Genomic DNA, 14,990 nt, shown 5'->3' with positions numbered 1-14,990 from the left:
TCAATAACTGCATTCATCATTGGTGAGGACAGAAACTAGTTTCCTTACCATGAAAGCCCTAAGGTGAAGAACAGGATATCATTATGAGTGCTTAGCTTTGGTTCCTCTCCCAGGCCTGGCTCCTTCAGATGAGTACTATTACATATAGATCACCCATTTTCCTTTTGGAACTTTAAATGCATCACCATCATCAAAAACTATATTTATTGAGAGTTTACAAAAGCAGGTAAAAAGAAACATGCTTCATAAACAACGTCTTTAATTCACATAGCAGTAATGGGGATGTTTTATTTTGACACTCTTAAGATTCCTACATAGATCCTGCATGCAATGATTGTCATATAAATACAAGAAAGGGAAAGAATTGGACACTCAGTTGAAGAGACATGGAATAGAAGGTTTTAGGATTATATGCTAAGGAAGGTAGGTCCTGAGAGGCAAGGGTGGCATCACTCCTAGGACCCAGAGTGTGGCCCTTCTAACTTCTTCTCCATACATTTCTGGCCTTTAGAATACTTGGAAAATATGTTTTTTATTGTTTTGACCCATAAACCTCTGGTAGTTTGTTTTGAAGGCTCTGATACTTGTTATATGCATGTTATCCCAACAGAGAAGATATCAAAATAATTTGATGAACATTGTTATAGAGAGCTATATGATTGATCACAGTAATTAGGTCTCTGGATGAAGTCTTGTTACTTTACTTTCTCCTGAATCCAAACTGAGGAATCTTAAGTTATTACAATATTTATTTTGAAAAACTGAAAAATTTCCACTTGCCACTCAAGGTTTCAATACACTGGGTAGCATGATCTCAAAGTGTTTTCTTTCAAGCCCAGGAATAGAATAAACACTTGGAATTATTGTGCTTTCAGGGCGAAAAAGTCAAACAATGCCAACAGATATAGTATCACAGTTGAATATTCATCATTTCTATAATTTGAAAAAACGACCTTTTCATCAAATTCATGAAAATAATGTCAAGCATATATAATCTAAGTAAATGTATGTACATGTATGTAGTATATTTTTATATACCTATGTTTATACCATTTATTGTATATTTAGTTTTTACATTTTGATATAGGGTCACACTATGTCTCCCTGACTAGCCTGGAATTTGCAGAAACCTGCCTACCTCTGCCTCTCAAATGCTGAAATTAAGGGCATTTGCCACCATGTCTAGCTGCATATTTGTTTCTTGTAAATTATCAACGAGGAGACAAATCACCTAAAGAGTCTACTGGTACAAGATGGTTTTACTTTGTCCTTTATCAAACCAAAGGATTATCCCTGGCATTGATCTCTGGTCCTAACTTGTGATTCATAACTGGTTGTTTATAGAACCTTATGCTTGGGTTGGGACTACGTTACAAAATTTTGAGAAATATCTCTGGGATAGTTGGCTTCTATCTCCTACCACCATCAGGCATTATGGATGTACATCACCATGGATGGCATGACATTCCATCAAAGTAAGTGAAGGCAGTTGAGTTGGTTTTGAATGGTAATAGTAACAGTGGCCATGGTTCTGGTTAGGCTAGGTACTATAGTAATGGGAGAGGCCAGAGTAATTGTTTTTGTTTACACAAATCCCGCATAGATCTCCAATCAAAGAAAGAAAGCCCAGGGAAGAGGAAGTAGGTCCACCACGTGTCTTATGTGCCTCAATAGCAGGCCTTTATAACCCTTCCATCACCAGTGACCCAAGTCTCACACAGCATGATAGAATAAGATGATGAGCATCCCTATTGCCAGACATTTCCTTGGCAGAGCCATGCGATTGACTAGGAGTGGAGCACAGTGGAGATTCACGTATATTCTCAAAGGCTTGTGACATTGCACTCTGGCTCAGTAGAGCCTCAGATCTACTCTGAGACACAGCAGCTGAGTCAGCCTGCTGTGTAGAACTTAGAATGCTGAAATGTTCCCGGGGGAATTCTCTCCTCTCGCAGTAGTCAGTATCAGCATTGCCAAGGAGGAGAACGTTATAGCTATTTACACACATGCCAACCATATTTTTTTCTTTAGCTCTGGCCTTGGTGTGTTGCAAGGATAATTCAATGTGCTATGGGTTCTTTGAAATTATGGAGAAGTTATTCTTGATTAGCCTTATTGATATGACAGCTGGACTCGGGGAGGCGACAAGCGATAGGGTGCTAAGTCCCTTTTCATTTAGTTTCCTCATTAAGACTAATTATTCTGAGTTTAGGAGACTTGTCTCCAGAATATATTCAGTTCCAAGGAAACATGACATTGTGGATGTGGGACACCAAACTCTGAGAAAGCCAGATGAGCAAGAAGATAAAGTGGTTACCACCATGAAAGCAGATATCTGTCATGGACTAAATATTATTCTCACCAAGGCCATGTGTTGAATCACTAGTGCCCAGTGGGAGAGCAGCAAGTAGGACCTTTTGTAGAGGAATGAGGGTGAAGGCGAGGACCTTGTGGAGGAATTACTGCCCTTTAAAAAGAGATGTCACAGACTTTAGTCTTTGTTTACTGTCTCTGAAGTTACAAAACAGCGATTAGGCTTCTAGAGAGATGACAAACCAGCAAAATTACTCCTACCAAAATCCAACCATGCTGGCAACTGATCATGGATTTCTACTGTTTTTGTAGTATTTTATTAAGGCAGCCCCAGATAACAAATGCTATAGTGATTTTATTCTTAAATAAGTGGGCTTATTTCATTTCCTTTAAGTAGGTGGTTTATGGTAATTAGTATATGGAAGTAAGCATAGTTGCTGCAATTATTTTAATACAAAAATGTTTATTCCTCTCTGTCTCTCTGTCTCTGTCTCTCTGTCTCTCTGTCTCTCTCTGTCTTTCTCTGTCTCTCTCTGTCTCTCTGTCTCTGTCTGTCTGTCTGTCTGTCTGTCTGTCTGTCTGTCTTTCTCTGGTGATTGCAATGTAACAGTGTGACTGTCTTCTCTCAGATAGCTGCCAAAGTTACCTGGTCAACATTCCAATGACTTAAATTGCCCATGCATACCTCTGTGTCTAAAGCAATTGACCTCACATGATCACTGGGCTGACTTTTACTATAAGGTAAAAGTTGGAAATATGTAATATTCTCAAAGTTTCAAACAAGTTTCCTGTTTTAGGAAGTGAAGAAGTGTGGAGTTCTTAGACACATTTCTAGGATTGCTCTCTGAAGTCCAAGTCACTGTCCTGATTTTTTTACCTGGCTTTCTCTGCCACATATTACCAACAGCTGAAAGCCTTAGTGACCAGGATACACACACACACACACACACACACACACACACACACACACACACACACACACATATATGTTTTGGGAAGAATGATGTCATTCAAAGACTGACATTTCAGCTTTTATTATTAGAATACCTTGAAGAATTAGATCTGATTTGCATTGATATTTGCACATTGAATTATTAAAGGATTTTTTTGTAAGCTCTTTCCTTCATCAGATTTTACCACTTCAGTCCACAGAAGATAAAGTCACAGTTTAGCAAAGGTGTGACTTCCCATGGCTTCTCATGTGTTTGAATTGTTGACCACCTGAGAAAAAAATCCTGATTTGACTCTTGGTTGATTAAAGGAAGGTTAATGTCACAGAAAGAAGTGACAAGGAACTTATTTTTCTCTCTTCTCTCTCCTCTGTCTGTCTGTTTCTTTGTCTGTCTGTCTGTCTATCTGTCTGTCTAGCAAAGGAGGTTGTTTCTCACTATATCTCAAATGACAGAGATTGCTTTTATTGGCATGTCTTTGTGTGCAGCTGTGACCCCATCTGAGTTACCTATTGAAATTTCTCAGTTTTATTGGGATGAATTGTAGCTTTAGTGTACTGAGAGACTTGCAAATGAATATGCCAAGCGAATGATGAGGATTTCAGAAATGTGTGCACATTTTAAGTGATATGTTAGTCTCAAACATCATTAGAATGTAGATAGAAAAAGACAAAGCAGGAAATTCTATGCAGTGTTTCTTCCAAACTCCCCCATCTAAGGTGATAGAAATATGACAGTGAATTTACATATCAAGTAGTTTTATATATGTATGTGTATACACACACCAACACAGTCACTGAAACACAAGAATCACAACTGTACCTATAGTAGCTCAGTGATTGGTAGAGATAGCTCATGGCTCTGACTACATCAGAAAGATGTCTCATCTTGAGAGGCAGGGTCTTCCAAAATCGTCATGTATTGAAAGGACCTGGAAAGCTTATTAATGGCCACATTGTTGGGTTCTACTTCTAGACTTTCTGATTTGGGTGAATCTGGAATGGAGTTTAGTAACACATATCTAACAAGTTCTTCCTCGCTGCTGGTGGTGATGATGTGGGGACTATCCTGTTGAGAATTCTGTTGTAGGGGGCTAGAGAGATGGCTCAGTGGTTAAGAGCACTGACTGCTCTTCTAGAGGTTCTGAGTTTAATTCCTAGCAACCACACAGTGGCTCACAACCATCTGTAATGGAATATGATGCCCTTTTCTGGTGTGTCCAAACAAATAAATAAGTCTTTAAAGAAAAGGAATTCTGTTGTAGATATCGAGAGTCTCTGGTTTCATTCCTTATGTCATCAACTAAGTGACCAAAGATTTTGAGATCAGTTCTTTTTATTATCTAACCAGATGACCACAGCAATTTAGGTCTATAATTTACTCTGTAGCATCTACAATGATGGTAACAATAGAAAGTAGTTGAGTAATGCTTTTTATCATTAATAAATCACCTTGATGTGCATTATCACACTTGGAGCAACAGAATAATATTGATAGGTAAACTGTTATTCATATTTTGTAGATGAGACATAGGCCATCTAAAGTTCCTTCCTCCAGCCATGAAATTGTAGGCAGCATGGACTTGAACTCAGCCTTTCAAAATTCAAATTCTGTCCCTTCTCCACCACATCGTGCTCCCATTCAATCTTTTATATCTGTGGAGAACTTTCCATTTTTTCAGGCTCCTTTCATATTCATTCTCTCTTTTGATCCCTCCAAGCAGCCCTGTGAGGTGGGCAGGCCACACGTTATTGTCTACATTTTGCAGATAAAGCTATTATAAAAGATGATGAGAAAAGTGGCTACTGTCGTTCAGACTTCATTTCCTCATACACTAGACTAATATTTTTCCTGCAATAGTTAGCAGCAGCATCTGATGTAGCAAGTAGAACATTAGAGGACAATAGTCCCAGTGACAAACACTAACTATAGTATCATATTCCATAGCAACCTTTCTTCTTCTCTTTCCCTGTAATGATGAATTTGGAGGAAAACAGGGTGAAGATCCAGTTGGGATGTCTTCAGTAGGAAAGTGCAAACAGGGTGTGAATTTCTACAGTTTAGATGCTAAGGAAGCAGCTTTCTCTGAATTTGAAGATTCTTTTCCTCTAGCCCAGGGCTTTGCCAAGTTAAATATTCATTTAAACCACCTGGGGCTTTTGATGGGCCACAGATTCAGATTGGGGTGGTCTGTGCTAAGACCCACTATTATTTCATTTCTACATTTGCTACAAAGCTCCAAGGTGATGTCAGTTCTAATGACCAGTATCCCATTCTAACAGGCAGAAATAATCCTATTTCTCAAAACTACATTTTAAAATATTTTTCTATACCATCTCTCCAGTGTATTAGTTGAAACAAAAAGTTAAAAAATAAGAGGTGTTTTAACAATATTGAGTCAACTTCGTGTGGGTGGCTGGGTGGGTGGGTGTGTATGTCTGTGTATCCTGAGACTTACAAGGTGCGCCTTTTTCTAGGCTATTTATATACCTCAGTAGCTCCTTTATGTACCTCAGTACCCTTTAACCTCCTTTGTCACAAGAATTTTAATGATGCTCCAGTAGCTCTGCCTGTGTTGTGCTCATTCTATAGACACAGAATTTCACACCCAGCTCAGCTCCACTGTACTTGAATTCACATTTTAATCATTTTCTCAAGATATTTTCCAAATACATTAAAGTTCCACACACATCTCTTACAGTGTTAGCACTCCTGTGTTTGAGATGATCATTCAGGTCAACTGACCATCACCGGAGTCACAGGAGCTTGACTTCCACGAGACCCTAGATCTCACAGGAGATTAATTCATAGGAGGAGACAATTATTTCTACTCTAGGTAATTTTGATCATTAGCTAGTTTGTGGCCTCAAAGCTTGCTCTACCCCACCAGCAATACAGTACAGCTCAATGAAGTGGCAGTGTTGACATTGTTGTTGACAAAGGTAAAAGTCCTTTCTCAACCATGATAAACCTGAGGTAGAAATGCCACAGTGCTAAAAGGTAAGGAAGGGCCTGTATTTTAAAGATCGATAGATTCAGTGTAGCAGAACTATAGGGCAGGGGAGCTGTCTTTAACTCTCAACTTTTAGCAGGGAATAACAATGAGTCTGACATTTCTCATAGTAAGCACTTCCCTTATTCACCCTACAGATATTTCTTGGTCACTTATTCCTTTTGAGCTAGATACAACTACATGGTGGATCACAAACATCTGTATTGGCCTCTCTCTTCTGATGTGTCTAAAGACAGTTAAAATGTACTCACATGCATTAACACAAAGAAATAAATCTATAATAATAATATCATCATCAAAGGGTATTCACTTCAGAGCACCTTCCCTAGCCAACAGTGTAAAGAGGTAAGTCAGACATAGTCATGTATATGGGTGAGTCAAGGCAAAAAGAGTGCAAATAGAAAGTAGGCAGAGAACTTCATGAAATTTCACAAATCATTTCAGCAAGAAATTAATTAAATTATCAGTTTGGGTAGTTTTGTAATTCCTGCATAATGTTTCCAGCTTAATCTGTGTCCACCTGTATATAAGTCTTTGGCACTGTTGAGTAGCATCTTGAGAATAGATACATAGATAATGGATATCCCATAAACTTTTCAAGATCTTACTATGGAGGGTTGATAAGATGGCTGACAGGTAAAGGCTCTTGCTGCTGCTATGAGTTCAATCCCCAGAACTCTTACAGAAAGAGAAAAATGACTCCCACAAACTGTCCTCTGACCTTCACATGCATGCCATGGCATGTGGACACACACGCACACACGTGATGTTTACAGAAAATAGTCTTGCAAGCTAAAGAAAGACGAATAACGAAAAAGATGACATCTTATAACTTGTATGATACTGTGTTCTTGGAGAGTCATTTTGGAATGTTGTGCTGGCAAAAGGGTAAAGAATACAAAGTGAGCACTCATGTAAAGGAGAAAACTGAAGTCTGAACAGGGAATAAATATTCTTACATGTAAGTCGTATAATCTACTACATAAATTTGAATGATTTGTGATTCAGAGGTACATTCATCAATTGGATAAGGGTTTTAACACCTTGTTAAGTGGTTAGAATTTTATTCCAGAGGCCTTGGGATATTGGAAAACAAGAAGAATAATAATTTGGATGTTTTATATTGAGAAATAGTAGTAAGTAATTCAATGAGAAAATTAATGAATAAAGGGGGCAAATATTGGTTGGGCTCTACTATGACAGTGATGTCAGAAAGATGAAAGGATTCAGTTACTAACAAAGTAATCAAAACAGTATCAAAAATTAACCCTTGCTCTGTCAAAAAGAGAAAAAGGAGGTAGGATCACTTGCATCTTTCTAGCCCATAGAGTATTTACCTTGTTATGAATTCTTCAAAAGGATTACATTTAGTATACTTGGGTTGGGGTGGGCATGGAAATCAGAAAAACCTTGTGGGAATCTGCTCTCCATCCCTCCATTGTGTAGATAATATTGATTTGTTTAGATCACCAGGTTTGTTTGCACACACCGAATCATATCACTGACCCTATGACCATCTCTTAACACAAATCCTCTGGCCCATATGCTTCTGAATTCCATGAGTTTGTACTTGTTTATGGGGAATAAGAGTAAAGTATATACCAGTATATAAATGCAATGTGTTTATCTAGACCTATCATCTTACTTTTACTAATCTCCCTTTCAGTGTGCATGTGTGTTTGTTTGTGTGCATGTGATCATATATGCTATTATGTAATATAATATATACAATTGATGATTGATGGCATATTTATAAGTAAGGGTATGGTTTCTCTTTATTTTCTTCATGCCTTTTTAGAGTCAGAAACAGAATATTAAGAAGCAAGTTCAAATTGAGTTTCTTCAAATCAAGGAATTTAAGCATGAAAGTAGCATGACCAGACACTATTGATATTATGGTTTCACATACAGATCTTCATCTAAATCCCTCCAGGCAGTATCATGCCAAGACTTTGGATATGCTGTGTTGTATGGCTAAGATACTCTTTCTTCCTGTTTTCTCAGACAGGTACTACTCATTTATGAAATCTCAGCATAATATCCCCTCAGGGCAGCTTTGCTGGCTCTGCAGATTTTGCTATATGGCCCTGTTTTATGGTCTTATTGAATGCCATAATTTTCTTTTACAATGTATGAATCTAATTAAAGGGTTATTCATGCAATTATTAGCTTAATGCTCTACTCTCTTGTTGAACTGTAAGGTTCATTTGTTCAGGGACCATGTCTACCTTACACATCAATGTGTTTTTTTTTTCTTTTTTAAACAGAGTAAGCACTCTAGAAATAATTCTGACCAAATGAGCAAGTTGTGTGTGGGTGAGCAAGATGAATCTGAACACAATTCTGTATTAATGGAAGACAGAACTGGGAACCAATATTTTAGTAAGACACTGAAAAAAAACCTATACTATTTTTCTTTATTTTGTTTTTTTAAGGAAATATGGAACTATTAATTATAAATAATGCAAGGCATAAAAGCCCTTTGCAGACAATATTGTAGCTCTATTCTGCTGTGAGTTGTCAGTGTGGAATTAGCAGGCTTTACCCAGAAAGTTCATGGATTTGACTCTTCTACACCTGTATGCCACCAATTTCCACTTGGTGGACACTTGGGAAGATCCCTAGGATGAAGGTAGAGAAATAGTTTTATAAAACCTAAACCACAAATCACACATATTCTCTATGATAAATATGAGGTATCACTAAAGTAACACAATATCTTAAAAAGGAAGTACTAGGAGCATGTACTTCTGGAATTTGACTTCAAGTAATGACTTGGTTTAATGTTTTGTGTTTCTTCCAAAGCCAGGTAGTAAAACATTTCTTAAGTGAGATTTCTGTTGTCTCCATTGGTGTCAAACTTTGCTTCTAGCTCATCAGGAAAATGACATGGTCTAGCCTGAATTGATCTTCGCCTACGGGGTGAAATCCTCAGCGGACTTTTTTGAAATTTCTTGTGAGAAAAAGCTACTGAGATTGTGAAAAACCTTTGTAGAAACAGAAGGCATATCAGCGCTTTCTGCAAACTTGAGCAAGCGCCCCTGATTTTACCACATGAGGCAAATTTAAGAGAAAGGTTTCTTTATGACAGGTGGAAGAAAGAGCCAGAAGCAGAGCTATGCAATGGTGATGATGAATGTGGCATATATCAGGAAGGGGGAGCAAAAGTGTACACAATACATGTCAGCTGCAGTAATCCCCAGCAACCACAGGGCTATGAAAGTCTAGCTTAATTAAGAAGGAAAAATAGGTCACATTTAATAACCACATATGTGACACTCATTTCGATGATATAAAAAACTCAAAAATGAGATCAGTTTAACAATTCAGGATTTTAAGATTGGTCTCTTTTTCGAGAGAGGTGTCTTGGTTTTAAATACATAGAAAGTTCACGATACTTCCAGTATCTTTGAAATGTTTGCAGTATACTTGTGGAGAAAGGATCAAAAGAAGGAGAAACAAAATAATCTAATCAAAACATTCAAACACAAGAAATGAATTAAGCTAAAATTCTTTTCAAAAATTACACCATTCATTTTTTTTCTCCCTTGCTCCATTTTCAATGACATCAAATGACAAGTAATCAGACATTTGTGATTCCCTGCATGGCATTTTCTTCTTTCAGGTCTCTGTGTCCCCCGTGGGGTCTAGCTAATCACAGGTACATTTCCTCTGGAATGCAGTTCCACTCTGTACTGTGAAAGGCACAATTAATAATTGAACAAAGCTAGCTAGATTTCCACTATCACATGGCAATGGTTTGCAGGCTGCTCAGCTGTCACGCAGGGAGAAAGTCTCTTTCTCAGATGTCTCCAAAAATGGTAGCACTGGATTGGCTGCCATGATGACCCTTTTCCAAATTTCAGACATACATACACATACTCACACTCACACACACACTAAAAAAGGAGACAAATCTAGTTCTCACTCCTTTCAGTAGGAAGGACTTGTTTAGTCAAGTGAGTATTTGGTTATTAAAGCTTTGTGTGAGAGATGAAAGAGCAAGCTTGGGAAGTGATATATGACCATTGTAAGGAGAAGAATGATTTGATGTTGAGTGTGGAAATACAGGAAGGAGCTGTTCTGAGTGCACAAGTATACAATTTGATCCAGAGAGAAAGTCTGCATATACAGCTATAGAGGAACAAAGAAGAAACCTGACATAGGATACACAGAAAGCCTTATAGACTAAGCATGACTTTGGTAAATCTTTGCTTATGTCTCCGGCTATGGTCTTAAGCAGAGGTGTATACTTTGTAATCTAAGGGAAAAAAATTAATATACTTTGGGTTTTGTAAACTAAGTACTTTTGTTGCTGTTACCAAAGTATGTTATTTTAGATCAAAGGAAGCCATGGATCAAATGCAAGTAATTCAGCATAGCAGTGTTTGCAAAAAACTTTATGCATTTGTACTCAAGTCTGAAGTTCAGATATTTGTTTTGTATGTAAAATTCAGGATTCCTTTGATTACTAGGTAACTATTCAGGAAATGCCACAACCACTATTGCTTTCAGGCAGGGAGTATACAACTGGTCCAGGTCCACAGGCTATAAAGTGTTGACCTTTGTTATTTAACTCTTGAGCATCCTTATGAGTACATCAAATGTTTGTAGGTGGTTTTAAAGACAGAGTCCTGGAAGTACATGAAATACTGTCTTTACTATGGAGGACGCCTCTGGACCCTGTTGTTTGTTTTAATGAACTGTCACTGAAACCATGCTTTTCAGGGTTCATACAAAACCCTATGGACTAAGCGTGATTTTGGGAAATCTTTGCTTATGTCTCTGGATATGGTCTCAAGTAGAGGAGTATACATTTGTAATCTAAAGGAAAAATTAATGTATTTGTAGGTTTTGTAAATTAAGCATTTTTGTTCATGAAAGTCTACTTGATATAGTCACACGTAACAGCATGCCAACAAACTAGCAAAGATCTTGATGACTCTATCTCAGAATTTTTCTAAATTCAGGGACAAAAGGAGGAGTATTTGGAGGCTCAAGTGAACAATTTGCCCTGAAAATACTATTTCCTACTCAAAATTGCACCAAAAGAAGACGTGTCTTTCTTTTAATATGGCTCCTTATTGATCATGGCATGATCATAAATTCCTTCCTTTAATCTTACATTTTTTCATTTTTCAATCTACCACTTGGGCCTTGAATGACATTAGAAATTAATAAAATATTTGTATTAATTTAAATTTGATTACACAAGGTGAGGTAAGTTACAAGTAATCTCATGAAAACAGGAGTGTGGTTTGTGTATGAATTCGAGGCCATAAACACCTAAGTGGAGTGTTGAAATCAATTTTATGAATCTGTAATTTATATATAAAAATTTATGTCCTTAACAGATTGGTCATAAATTGGGTGGTGTGTCTACCAACAGTCAATTCAATGAAGAGTTTGTGATAATTTATATGAGTTCTGTGGGTTTGTTTGCAAGAAATAAACCATTGCTTTGGAATAGACAAGACGGTATACTGACAATAAAGAGCTGAGTTTCAGAAAGAGGCCTTTCAAAGTCAAACTGTTGAAAGCTTTGAATACATTTTCCACAACATTATAGTAAACAGTATGATTTTAGATGTCTTTGTCAAAATATTTAAATACAAGACAATATTTTAAAGCTAACTTGCCAGTAACCAAAGACACCATTGTTACATTTAGTACCAGGTAGGTAGAGTAGATTGGGTATGATGTGAGTTTTCCAGGAAGAAAGTACTCTGAAGAATTTATTTATTTCTAGAAAAAGGTGTGCAATCTCTAAACAGTCATGTTCTAGATGACTATCTGTGTGTTCTTGCCATGTGAGGTACAATGTGAGTCTGTGAGGGGATGTGTTTGATATTGATACACCAAAATAAGTACCTCTTATGATGCTCTTGTCTATTATTAATAAATGATAGGAAATATACAGAATATGGATGAGGTTTGAATAGAATTTTCTCAAGAGAATAGAGGTCTCTAAAAGACTACTTGCCTAAACAGAAGAGCAGTTTTACAAAATTGAGCCAAATTTTCCCTGGAAATTAGTTTGGACTATGATATCAAATGGAGTTATTGTATTACCTTTCCACAGAAATGAAGAAATATTTAGAAACACTGTAATCAAACACTACCGTGGTCTCAGGATGAGTCTCATTGTACACCTTGCTTTATATGTGTTCATTCCAAAGCCAGTAACCTTGGAAATTAAGTGTCTAGATATTTTTTATCGAGAAATTAAAAGAGACTATCACACAAACGCCAGTTAAAAGGTGAGACTCTTTACCAAAATAAATTATTTTCTAAGAATAATCTACCTATAATTGATTTATAATTGACTTGGTAGACTTTTTTTGGAATAATTAAAAAGGGGTATATTACATATAAACTGTGGTATTTGAAAACATAATTTTGCATGTAAGAAAATATAATTTGAATATGAGGGAGAATACACCTAATTAATCCTGAATCATCAGGTAAAATGCTTAAAAAGAGCAGGATAGTGCGAAGAAGGATGGACAGGAAGAGGGCAGAACACACTCTGAGGAAGTCCCATTATGAATTTAACTGAATTGGTATCGTTATCTGGATTCAATGACATACTTCCACAGCCTGTTTCATTCCTGGCAACCATCTCAGAGGTAGAAGCCAAGTCCGGACTTAGGAAGCAGAGATATTTTTGTTCCTAATTTCTTCACATGGTACTACCACAAAGGAGGAAACTCCATAGGAAACTATGATTGAAAATGACTTTTAAAAGTGGTATAAAATGGTATATATAAAACATTTCCCAAAGACAATGAACCATAAACACGCTATAAATTTTAGAAATATACTCTAGTTTTTAAAATGTCTTAATTGAAATAAATTACTTCCCCTCCATCCATTCATCTCTTCAGCCCCTCCCATACCCCATGCCCTCAAGCTGATAGTCTCTTTCTTTAATGGTTAATGTTATATACATTGCATATATGTATGTATCTGCGTTATTTAATGTTCATATAGTTGTTCCTTTGAGGGTTAACCTATTCTGAATGGCAATTTTATATATCCTTATTCATGCATAGGGTAGATAGATGAGATAGATAGATAGATAGATAGATAGATAGATAGATAGATAGATAGATAGATAGATTACTAAGTTACTTAAAGAAATGAACATAAGCCAAAATTATGGGAACTCTACACAACATTTATACTTCAGTTTTTCTGAGTTTCAATAAAGGGATGTACATTTGCCCTTTTGATCCAATAGAACCTTAAATATTATGTGTTATCTTAGAGTGTAGCCAGTTGCTTACCGAGTGGTGTAAGGTGTCTCCAGGTGATAACAGGTTCAGGGCGCCCATTGGCCATGCAGACCAAGGTTACATTGCTGCCCTCATTCACAGTGACATCCGAGGAGATGTTGGAGATCTTTGGTGGAACTGTAGATGGAAGGAAGTGGAAAACAGAATCATAATCATGTCAGCAGAAGCAAACTGCAGCAGTGATCTATACAAGCAACTTTGCTACATTTCAGACATTATTAGTAAATTTGAAATTTCTTGCTAAGTAGCCACGGTACTTTCAATTCCTACATTTAATAGTTGCTCTCCAAATTGCTCTAGAAGTCTTTAAGCATCTGTAAGGAGAACGTACTCCACACTATGGCCAGCTGAGTGTTAGGAAGTGCTTACGATGTGTATAATGAAACTGTATTAGATCCTTTCTGGTCAGGACAAATTAGAAGGTATGCACATTCTTAACAATTCTAAAATAACTGATCTTATCACCATCACTTGGACTCATTATTTCATATATAAGGAAGATTATAACACAACCTCCATATGCAAAGAAAGGAACAATTGATATTTAATGTAAAATCAGAGCATTGTGCTATTAAAATGTGGTATCCACATGTAAAATACCTGAGATAATCAATAAAATAGAAATCTTCTACATATAAAGTTTTATATATACTATATCCTGCATATAGTACAACAAATTAGATTATATAAACTAAATTAACAGGTATTAAATTAAATAAATAGACTTTAATAACCATACCACAGCATTTATTTTAATGCTACCATTAATAATACTCTTAACAATTGAATAAGCTAACCATATATCTACCATGATGTGTAGTACACTTTAGAAATAACATTTCGTATAATAAAGACCTGGTGTCCTATAAGGGATTTATCTATAGGTAAGCAACCGAGGCACAGATGTGAGTAAGTGAAAGCAGAAAAGAAATGTGAATCCCAGCAGACTCCACTCTTAAAACACTCCTTGAACAGAATTTCATCTTCACAATCCAGTCAACCAGATGGCTGAAAAGGACAGAAATTACTTTTTGGTGATGTGAAAAATGAGTCCCCAAAGGCAAGCAGTACTGCCGCCTGGCCTCCTTCATTAGCGTCCAGGGTGGTGACGTTAGATTCCACTCCGGTGGGCTTTGCTGGGGAGTGTGGGAAGTGAATTACTCACAAATTTCATCACCGAAGCCACACAGTGATTACAAATAGCGAGGCTTAGGGTAGATTGTGACTCTCCTTTTTTTTCCCTCTCTATTTAAACTCAACTGCCTCTGTGGTAGCTGCGAAAGTATACGTCTGAGGGAGGAGGACAAGAAAAGGAGCTCTAGTAATCAAAGAGCCTTGTTCCTTGCCACTCATCTTGCCCATCATGGACACTGTGTTCTTGCCCAGCTGGAACGTTTTCTGCTTAAAGAAACAACT

The 14,990-nt window shown here is 36.9% G+C and overlaps 1 protein-coding gene across 5 annotated transcripts in view; it reads right to left on the bottom strand.

Annotated features, from left to right (window-relative positions):
* Lsamp (limbic system associated membrane protein) overlaps positions 1-14,990 on the bottom strand; it is a 2,132,018-nt gene that overhangs the window by 216,759 nt on the left and 1,900,269 nt on the right. For all 5 annotated transcript variants that reach the window (XM_031363885.1, XM_031363887.1, XM_031363888.1 and 2 more), the window contains one exon: positions 13,566-13,691. In XM_031363885.1, the coding sequence (XP_031219745.1) occupies positions 13,566-13,691 (126 nt within the window). The remainder of the gene's footprint in view (positions 1-13,565; positions 13,692-14,990) is intronic.

The sequence above is a fragment of the Mastomys coucha genome, unplaced genomic scaffold, assembly GCF_008632895.1.
Source record: "Mastomys coucha isolate ucsf_1 unplaced genomic scaffold, UCSF_Mcou_1 pScaffold12, whole genome shotgun sequence".
Lineage (NCBI taxonomy): Eukaryota > Metazoa > Chordata > Mammalia > Rodentia > Muridae > Mastomys > Mastomys coucha.
The sequence above is the reverse complement of the archived record's forward strand: the minus strand, read 5'-3'. Positions and strand labels throughout refer to the sequence as shown.